The sequence below is a fragment of the Diadema setosum genome, chromosome 16 (genome assembly GCF_964275005.1).
Source record: "Diadema setosum chromosome 16, eeDiaSeto1, whole genome shotgun sequence".
Taxonomy (NCBI): Eukaryota; Metazoa; Echinodermata; class Echinoidea; order Diadematoida; family Diadematidae; genus Diadema; species Diadema setosum.
In genome coordinates this window covers 10,904,038-10,915,187 of record NC_092700.1, presented here as the reverse complement: position 1 = coordinate 10,915,187, position 11,150 = coordinate 10,904,038, and the positions used below count along the sequence as shown (strand labels likewise).

Here is an 11,150-nt window from a genome sequence, read left to right as displayed (position 1 = left end):
AGCAGCAGTAGTATTGAAAAACTAAAGCAAATAAAAAAAAAAAACAGGAAAGTACAGAGGGAAATTGGATATAGACTCCTTTATTTCTTTAAGTGGGTCTTATGGACCTCACTTCATCACACGAGCTTTGTGTACAGAGAATGAGTACCTCTTAAATAGTCGTGGCAGACACAGTAAGCCTAAAGTGTCAAGCCTGCTTATTTAAAGCTGTCGTATCTCCTATATTCCTGGTATAACCTCAACGGCCATATACCAGTCCTTAACTTGCTTCTGATCACAACATCAAACGGAAACGTACTTTTAAAGAGTAGAATGATGTTACAATTTATTGTTGACAATTTCAGTGAACAAAAGCCTAAAAATCATTCCAAGTACTTTGTTTGTTTAACTATAGAAACACGATAAAGTCAATTTTTCTTTGACCTGAATGATTCTACTGACAGCCGGTGATTTATGATTTTTTTTTTCATTCAATCACATATCACGAGGTTCATTTTTTTTTTTGTTCCTCAATTCTCAAAACCGGCAACTTCGCTGAAATTACTGATTTATCACAAGACGAAAAAAAAAAATCGAACACACTTAATGAAGGCCTTCCGAGAGCCTTTCTGTCAGTTACTAGTACATGTATAGTATCTTTGAACTGCACAGCCTCTTTCTGAGGCCCATTGAAAACTAACAAAAATCAACAAAGAGAATAATGATGATCAACTCTGGACTCTTTGTCAAGAGTCATTCTAGTACACATTCAAAATGTACACTTTAATTTGTACTTGCGCGCCATTTATTTAATAATTTGAATTAAGAACTGAAAGGCACGTGTACAGTGTACGTAGCATGACTCGTCTTCAGACAAAAGCATGGAAGAGGTTCAAAGGGAAACTGGTGCCTTCTTATAATATTTCTTGCGCATCGAATTCAACAAAGCAAACAGAACGAATTACTCATCTTTTGTTCTCTCAGGTTGAATAGCGAGATTACGGCATGCCTGAGAGCAAACATGTATCCTCCCAGCAAACACACTCAATTCTTGGGAAGGTCATAATAATGATACTGGAGTTCGATTTCTGCAGCAATCTTTCCCACCAATTCTATTGATGATCGGAGTGTTTAACCCTTTTGCATCCAAACCACTAGTCCAGGGCCCTGTTGCATAAAAAATTGAGATCAGGTCGATTCAATTCAATTCAATTCAATTCAATTCAATTCAGTTCAATTCAATTCAATTCAATTCAATTCAATCCAATCCAATCCAATCCAATCCAATCCAATCCAATCCAATCCAATCCAATCCAATCCAATCCCATCCGATCCAATCCAATCCAATCCCATTCCATTCCATTCCATTCATTTCATACTTCTCATTATCGGGTTACAATGAAAATAATATGAGCACGGAATGTTGTACATGTATTTCTCAATAGTAAACAAACAAAATACATGTAATGTATTACACTGTATAATGCACTTCGATTGTTTTGATAATACAGCTGTACTCGGTAACCTACTGATCACCATCAAAATTACGAAACAGTGAGTCTCTGAGTACTCTAATCTCATTGGCTGATACCCGACTTAACATTTAATTTTTGACTGATTTTGTTTGGATCTTTATATGCATGCAAAAGCGCCCTAGCTCTGAACTTTGTTTGTTAGTTTGTGTGTATGTATTTTTCAGAGCGATACGGGCATGAAAATATCGTCAATCATCGCATCTATTGCTTTGCAAATAGAAAGAAAGAAAAAAAGAAAGAAAGAAAAACGTCCAGAACCTACATGGACTATACCACGATCTCTCGAATATTATGACAACGTCTCGTGGCTATACCCTTCTGCATGTGTGTGTCTGTGTGTGTGTGGGGGGGGGGGGGAGGGGGGTACCGGTGTGGGACCGGGTGCGTGGAAATGTGGATGTTTCTTTTCAATTTAAACTTCAATGAAAGTGTGCGAAATCTACCGCTTGTTCTCCTTGACTGAGTAGAAGTTGACACAGTGTGAAACTTCTGTGTGCTGAAAACTTGAAATAGTAGGGCCTATGCGCTAATAATGCCCCTGTTTGGGAAATCAAACTTGTATCTCGACTAATGCTAACCTCACTTGCTGAGGTCAGAGTCGACTTCTGTAGCCTGGAAAATGCATGTATTTACCGCCACGCATGCTACAAAATGCACTGTAATTCCAAACACAATAACCCACAATTTCCTTACAGATGACAATTTAAACACCTCGAAAGAAGGGGATATTGTACCCTGTAATAAAATATGATGCAGTTTGCTTTACTGAAACCAAGCTAGGACTTGAACCTTGAATCCCTCTCCTGACAGCAAATTCTGCAAACCACAAGACCACAACACTTTCATGAACATGTATGCAAGGTATCACACACAGTACAATCTCATTATAGAGGTTGGATATAACAAAACACTCTTTTAAAGGGATAGTACAGTATTGGTGGAGATGAGAATTCGGCTTTTAACTTTATGCAAGATACCACGAAAACACTTACGAAATAGTACAGTGCATACCATTTTAGGAGGAATTCAAAGTCTATTCAATGAAAATCGGGTTTGGAATGACTGAAACATCCAAAAACAAAGTAAAACAAAGAGATCGTAATAAAGTGTGGGTCCCATACTTTAGTAGAATAGCTCTGTTTTGGACATCTCAGCCAATTCAAAACCAATTTTCAGCAAATAAACGTTGAATTTCTCGTGGAATTACATGCTCTTTCATATTTCACAAGAGGTTTCTCATTATCTCACCAAAAATGTTAGAAACCTGAAATTAGGTCCGAACCAGAACTATACGATCCCTTTAACAAGGTGATTTTGTTGGTCCAGACTCTTTAATATTTCTTTATGTACAATGTACCATGATGTTGCAAGAAACCTGATACACTGTACAATATAATTGCCATGTTTTTTTATTTTTCAGGTCCTCGTTATGACGAGGTTTTCCTGCACAATGGGTATTCCAAATTACACACTTGAGCAATAATTACACCTATAATACACTGCACTTAAGTTTTAAGGTGTATGTTCAAAGCAGAGTTAGAATGTAATACAATTCCATCATTGTACAGGCTGTAATGGAAACAGCAAATGTGATAGCACTCTCCACTCCTGCATGGGTGTGATCTTACAGTTTCACGAGGTGTGACCTCATAGCTTCACAATGTGGAAAATGTTATACATGTAGTCATGATACATGTATGTACAGGGAACTCCCATTAAAATGAACACGGTTAAAAACAAAAATTTTGTTACACCCAAGTAAATACTCAGGTCCTAAAATTATGATCATAGGCCTAAATAATAATCTTTACATACATGGTTTCTTCGGCTATAACAAAATTTTGATATACAGTGTAATGATATTTTGATAAACACTGTAACAGACAAAAACTGCAGATCAACAGGACAATGTTATGATTGGAGTTGCCTGTATGCACACTGTTTTGATCACTAAGGAAGACTTGATGTGATGGTAAAGGGGCTGGCAAAGTTCATCACATGATCCATGGGACATGAGAATATCTCTACTTCAAATGAATTATTAATAACTAAGAACTTATCAAAATAGTTACTTCAAATAAAAACTAATAAACTGAGGAAAGAAGAAGATGTAAAATCAGTTAAAATGAACATATCTTCACTAGGTCAAAGGTCTGTAAAGGATCTAACACTTCATCCCCAAGCAGAGAGAACGAAATGGAAATGAATTTGGGCGAAAGAGCAACTTTCTCCATCTATTCAAAAGTTTCAGACATACAACTTAACACAAGTTTGAAGATTATTCATGCAGTTGTAGAGAAAAACAAAGCACTTAGAAAAAGAGTACCCTCTACCTACATGCATGCGTGTCCTAGGACTTGTAGAATGTAACAATTATGTGCATCCATCACAGGTGCACATAAACTACAGTAGTTTAAGGAAACTGTCTTCACACTGGAAAAGGAATGATTATCTATTGCAGCAGACATCTTGCAGATCATTACAGCATACCCTTTGAACCTAAAAGTATTAAATTTTTGCTTTATCTGGGCTATACACCACAAACGAAAGTCAGACTTGCCTTTATCAACATTACATTTACACATTATACATTACACAGAAAAACAAAGAGAAAACCAGAAAAACAAAACAATTAACAGAATAAAACTAGCACGGCTGTCCAGACAGTAATGCTAGCATACTAGTAAGTCATAAATAACGATGTTAATACACATATAGGTAGTAGATAAACGTATACAGTGTTCACACTTTTTTACATGATCATGGCACATAATGAGTACAGATGCATTGTTACAGTACCCCTAGGGACTGCCATGAAAGAGAAGTAAAAAGATGAGAAATGGTTGTGAATGTCAACTCCTACATGAATTCACCTCTTAGTTTGACTAACTTCCTTCCAACAAGACTTTCTGCACCAACGCCAATGAATAAAACATTTAACATGCCACAATATGCATAATGCACAGTACACACCATATATACAGTGTATTTCAGGAGTGGCTACAATTGCAATCGTGGAGTACAATCAGCTATATAAGGCAGCTTAGCAGGGCATTATATATGCATAAATTGCTGTTTGCTCCATTTTCAAGTTCAATATGAGAGCATATTCAATGATACATATACATTGTAGGTTAAAGTATGAATACTCCATAGGCTACTGTAGTAAAGTGGTTGTGCAAAAACTGAGTGTGTGAATGCTTGCTAAGTGCACAAAATTTTTGCTACAAGTGCAAGTCATCCTTTTTTGTGTGTGTGCATAGTGTAGTCTACTTCGAATTTTAGTAGAAGTAGTACTAGTTTTTACAGTTTATGCTTTCTCTGGATAATTGATTATAGACAATAATGATCATATTGGATGACTTCATTTCATGGAATACCAGGGAATATTGTACTCATTAGGGCCAACATTCCCTGGTATCCCATTCACTGTCATCCATTATCATATAAACAGCATAAAAGTAAGACTGGAAAATAAGTTAAGTACGGCATGAACAGTGAATATGAATGACAATGAATGGTGGGTCTACAAGATGGCCAACACAAGCTGACACCACCAAAGGATTATTTTTTCTCCACACCATGGCACCACAGTCCATGCCAATCGCACATTGTCCAGGGGCTTCCTACAAGAGATGATGCAAGTTGCCTTCCCACAAGACTAGAACATTGGCCACTGGGTGAACCCTTTGAACAGTTCTTGATGTCTGAACAGTCAGGCAGTGAGAAGAAAACAAATCAATGTGAACTCCATAGGATCCACATGTTCCTCTCTCCGTTGTGCAACATGCATCGGTACATCGTGACAGTTTCGGGGAATGCAAAAGTCGGGGCACTTGCGGCTTCAGCTCGCTGTCAGAGGCATCAGTCTTTCTTTTTGCTTTCATCGTTCTTTTCCGGAAGCGTTCCCGCCATCTCCGACGTACCTTCGATCGGCGCCTGCAGCCTCTCCTTCAGCTGCCCTCGTTTCACCGTCACCACCATGTGTGCCGCCGTATGGAGCCAGATGCACTGAGGAGAGATGGTATTTTTTGATAGTGACAGGCTTTTGAGAAATGGTACACCACAACGTGTTGACTAGTCTTGGGGAAAAGACCATTGTATTTTCTCTTACAACGTTCTTGGAAGACTTTGTGCAAGCCTGGTCATCTGAACACCTACACAAACAATTTCCAATACTTTCTCATGTAACTGCCCAGCTGCATTTTTGCTTTCTCCTTGTTGGGACAAGAAACAAAATGAAATGGGGAGCATAGCTTTCATATATAGAGCTTTCTTTTTTTGTGTATCTGTGACCCCAGCCTCCAAACCCTCTTATCACAGATACTTTACACCCAAATTTACCCTGCTTCATGTCAAAATTTATGCAGAACACTTTCAATCCTATGCCTGGAGAAAGCATTAAAACAAGTTTCCCTTAATTGTTTGTTTAGCTGGTTGGTTGGATTTATTCTGATACCCACATTATTTTCCAATCACTTTATGATGAGTATTGGTATCTGACTTTCAGGTCATTATACAAAAATCAATCGTGACACATTAGAATCCACTGATCTTTTTACAATGTCTCTACAAAGTACAAACCCTGACACAATGATATATCTAATTCATACTACCATGACAGTGAAACTCTAGGATTTGAACATTTAGACAATATAATTGATGCACAGGACAGAGTGGATCGGTGAGAATTGGATGCGCGAGTTTAACTTTGGAACTGTTTAAACCCACAAGTGCAGCGAGTGGGTTTTAGACTGTTCCAAAGTTAAACGAGAGCATCCATTTCTCACTGATCCACGAAATAGGCCTGTGCATCATTTGTGTTATAAAATGGGCCGTAAATTCATGAAATACAACCATTTTCCCCATCATGTGTCCGGTACACCTACAACACTGTACAAGACTTGAGCAATGCATTCGGATTTTACCGGACGCATGGCTCAGTGTGGACCAGTAAAAATCAATACATGATAATTAGCCAATCAGATTGCAGAGATTCTAAAGCCCATGTTATAAAATCAAATAATATGAGGCTATCATTCAAAATATATTTTAACAAAATAAACACAGTATTATATGGTGAACAGATGCAGGTACTTACAATCATTACTAAACAGTTTATGAGCAGGGGGATGTTGTACACCACAGATATAAAGAGCCCACTGGAATCAAAGTACTGTAATCTTGAAAACATCCTGGAAGGAAAGTAGATAATTCATCATGATTAGAATTTACAAAGTATATAGTACAAATTGAGTGCAAGTATGCCTCTGCACAGTCAATTTTACAATGCTTTAATACATGGCATGCAAGAATACCTTGGTAGGGAGGGCTAATCACAACTTGGTAAATTGAGATGAGAAAGTAGTGAAGAAAGGAATGTCGGGAAAGACTATATCCTTATAGTATCCCTCCTAAAAAAAAAAAAAAAAAAAAAAAAAAAAAAAAAAAAAAAAATTAAAAGCCAGAGCTACTACTGTAGTATTCTGCCTGGAGAGATTTCAACATAAACACAAGCACTATATTTGTCCATAGTGTGCTGTGCAGAACTGACAAGATCCAAGTTATATTTCAATTCATGGCTTTTCTGACACTGGTATCACATTAAAATACTTAAATGCATTGACAAAATTGAATACTGACAATCTTCCACATATAAATTGTGTAGAACTTTTACATGCCGCCCTCTGTAATTGTAATAAGAAATCCAACTGAAATGTAACAAGAAAGAAGCTCCCAGGTACAAAACATACAACACAAACTGAGCATGATGTTACTAACGGCCATGACTTGGCTTCACTTGATTTACTTCTCATCTATAATCGTTCTAAACACAGGTTTATCACGCCATGCTGTGACGATGTTTATTACTATGACAGCAAAACATAAGATGCGTATCCAATAGAAGTCATATGGCACAAATACAATTTGCCTTAATCCAGAGACTCCAACCCAAAACACCTTCTGATGTGGAGATTCTCCCGCCCGAAACCCCTAGCAAACGGGAGACTCCAAGTTGATGTGTGCGAAGCGCGAGGTTCCTATAAGGTTCTAGATGTTCTCTGGTGCTTTTAAGGCTTATTTTTTCAACACACAATAGCAATAAGTAAGAAATCCTTTCCACCGGGAGACACAGAGCCAGGGCGGGAGAAATCAAATCTCAATCGGGAGAACGGGAGATTTTGCAAAAATGGGCTTTCGGCGGGAGATCTCCCGTCGAAAACGGTAGAGTTGGAGTCTCTGTTAATCCTCCAAATTTGCTGAAGAATCTTTTATATGCCCTGTACATTCAACTTACCCATGCTTTTTCATCAGCATTCATTCATTACTCCAAACCTGACCTAACTGTCAGTCAGCCAGCCACATGGGTATTCATTGTGGCTCAGTTCAACAGTAAGGTCATAGTGACACAATATAGGGACTAAGGGAATTTAGTACCATTGGCATGTTGTTTCAAGATACACGTCGAGTGGCAAGATAAGCACGGTAAGGTTTTTGAAAAAGGAGCATAAAAAAGATTTATTGAAACAAAATGCGGATGACATACCTGTAATGTTTGGCGGCATACTCATTGAGATACTCAGACAAGTAAATCATCAGTACTGCCAGAACAAAACAAAATTAAAACATAAACAATTACAAACCAACCAGGATAAAATAACATATCATTTATGAGCAAATCTTGAAACTTCCACAATTTGAATCATAGATCAATTGTTAAACACTTTATCAACAAAAACACATTCTACAATTTATCCAATACAAAACAATGAAATGTTCAAAGCAAACAAATGCTCCCAAAATATTGAATCTATAGATTTACTTTACATTTCATGCAAAGGTAGCAAAAACAACTCAATGTTGGGAGTAATTGTAGCCTCATATTCAGAACTATTTTAAGTATTGTCACTTTTACCTGCTGATTATTGATTAAAGAATCAATGCTGACATTCTTTAATATGATTATTACAGACTGTTAAAATCCCCTCCCTCCCCCCCCCTAAAAAAATAGGCAAACTTCTTACACATGCACTTGATTTTTCCTTTCATGTATTGCCTTCATTTGAAGTTATCATTTCCCAAGATCCTCAGGAACATTAACTCTATATCTAGACAGAACGGCCATGTAATACTTGACCTTTTTATAACCTATTGCTTTTGAAACTTGCATCAAGTTACAATATGATAGCATGAAGCTCTGTAGTAACATGCACTAAAATGGAAATACACACAAGTGTCATATATTATCCTATTTAAAATGATAATGCATAATTTGTTGTAGTGCTGGTTCAACATTAACAACAAACTAAAGTCCTCACTTCATATACTTTTATGTGTATGACATCACTCTCATGAAGACTTGGCAAAGTAAAATAACCCTCTAACAGCTTGAATCAATAATTATCAGACATGAGAAAAAACAAACAAACAAACAAACAAACAAACAAACAAAACCCTACAGTATAATACTGTAGTGTACATGCTGTACACGTACAATTAATTTGCTGTGAGATTTGAAGACATACTGGGAGTAAAAATAAGATTTTCTTACACATAATGAGGAAGAGAATGATCTGGAAGTTGTTGTACTTCCTGGTGAGAATGGTGATGATGAGACAAAAGAGATGAAATGCAACCAGCGAGAGAAGCCAGGGCTCAGTCCAGTCAATCTGTGGGAAACAATGAGAGAAATGCAATGGTATTTACCATTAGATACTCTGCACTTTAAGCAAAGGACAATGATAGTATCCAAAACTAAAATAACATACATATTTCTACATTGTTCAAATGAATGATGACTAATTACCCCTTTCATGAATCACAAGGAATGATTCCTATTTAGGACTATTATCACCCCCCCCCCCCCCCACACACACACACACACACAAATAGAGTTGCATGAATCAATACCGGCACACTGTGTGTAAATTAATTCTAAACTTAAAACTGAAACTAATACCCTGTTTATACTGCGAGCGAGTTTTCAAGCCTCTTCGTGGAGGTACGAAAACCCGCTTGAAGAAGTGGTCTCTCATCTCTTCATACTGCACAAGCTGATTTCGGCCAAAGCAAGCCCTAGGTAGCAGGCCCTAGCAGGCCCAACTGGCTCCGTTTTCATGGCAACAAAGTTCCCCTCCAAATACATAGCAAGGGATTCTGAATTTCTTACATAACTGCAAATATGACTGAGTGTGCAAAGTGTGCAAGTTGTGTGGTGTTTATCAGTGGCGGTTGGTCAATGATTGACCAACCGCGACTGATAAACAACACACAACAATGTTATAACTTCTAGGCCGGCAAGAGTGGCTTCTCGAACCCCCAAGCATTTACGCAGCAGCCAAGGCTCTTCGAGGCTTGTACAGTATAGCAGTCTCTGAAATCACCTCAGAACCTGACCCGACTCGCGACTGCACCTCCTTTTTCTGAATTCTGTCAGTTTATATTGACTTGAAAGGTTGTTCGTGCTAGGCTGCTACTTAGGCTAAAGGAGGCTTCAGAACTCCCTTTTTGCTTCAAAGCATACATGTATACACTGAGTGTAAAAGTAAAGTTGAAAATATAAACGAAATCTAAAGGACAAGTTCAGGCAGTACAGTAGTAGTGATAGCGCAGAAACTTTTGAACTTTTGAACAGATTGTCCAATTTTCCTCAAACTTTCACTGATGTGTTCTACTAATATTGCTGCATTCTCTTAATTCCATTTTGTGTTACAGAGTCCTAGTCACAGAGATTAATTCGCAGGACAACTCAAGGGAACCGAATGCTACTAGCACTGCATGCAGTGACCATGTATGTGTGTAGTGTGCCAGAGCCGGGAGTGCAGCCGCGCCGTAAGAGTCGGGGTGCAGCGCATGCCAGCGGTGCCTACCCGTGCCTTTGACCTGCCAGCTGCCCCACGGCCCACCACGAACCAGACCGATGCTTACAGATTTAATTACCAAAGATCAACTTACATGCTTGATAAATGACCACATGCTGTCTATTTCCCCAAGTCTAACAGAATCTTTTCCATCGTCGCTGTCCATTGCAATGGTTGGAAAAAGCAGAATTGTTCGCTTACTCAGCTATTACCGCCCAACACAGTACGCCACCACAAGTAAAACTCACATGCAGAAGCGCGTACGAATTATTACGTGTACAATCACTTCGTGGCGTCTTTTCAGTTTACCTTTTGAAGGTTATGGCAAGCCAAAAGGAAACACTATTTTTTGTTATTTTTTTTTTATATTTTTGCTTTTTTTTTTAAAAAATCTTCGACAGACTCTTATTTTCATGTCTCGTCGAACAACAACCACACTGCATTTCCTATGTCGAAGACGTTGGAATACAAAATTTACTAGTACACTAGGCCCTACATGTAGTAGTATACGGGTATCTTTCAAAAAAAATCTCAATTTCTCTAGATAGAGTGGCAGTTTTGTTTTGTTTGTTTTTCTAAGTACTAGTGTGGAGGTGGTGGTGGTGGGGGGATTGGTAGTGGAAGCAAGGGAAATGCTCTTAGGTCAAGGGAAATTGATATCTCTCTTCTCCCTCCCTGAAGACACTCGGGATTGGGACCCTCGCAAATTTGTGGATTTTGTTGTTGTTGTTGTTGTTGCTGTTGTTGTGTGTGTGTGTGTTTTTATCATTATTTT

The 11,150-nt window shown here is 38.0% G+C and overlaps 1 protein-coding gene across 1 annotated transcript; it reads right to left on the bottom strand.

Moving 5' to 3' along the window:
• Positions 1-2,115: 2,115 nt before the first annotated feature.
• Positions 2,116-10,604, bottom strand: LOC140239490 (transmembrane protein 18-like). Its single transcript, XM_072319324.1, has 5 exons — positions 10,470-10,604; positions 9,067-9,184; positions 8,062-8,116; positions 6,616-6,709; positions 2,116-5,525 (listed from the first exon to the last, which is right to left on the bottom strand). Exons 1-5 carry the CDS (start codon positions 10,539-10,541, stop codon positions 5,379-5,381), a joined length of 486 nt encoding a protein of 161 aa, XP_072175425.1. The 5' UTR covers positions 10,542-10,604; the 3' UTR covers positions 2,116-5,378.
• Positions 10,605-11,150: the final 546 nt, after the last annotated feature.

What these genes read in the sequence shown, in the direction of transcription:
- LOC140239490 (XM_072319324.1), bottom strand. Translation starts at nt 10,541, where the DNA reads ATGGACAGCGACGATGGAAAAGATTCTGTTAGACTTGGGGAAATAGAC. An exon ending in TGTGGTCATTTATCAAGCAT is followed by an intron (nt 9,185 to 10,469) that starts GTAAGTTGATCT and finishes TGTTTCCCACAG; the next exon opens with ATTGACTGGACTGAGCCCTG. An exon ending in CATTCTCTTCCTCATTATGT is followed by an intron (nt 8,117 to 9,066) that starts GTAAGAAAATCT and finishes TTGTTCTGGCAG; the next exon opens with TACTGATGATTTACTTGTCT.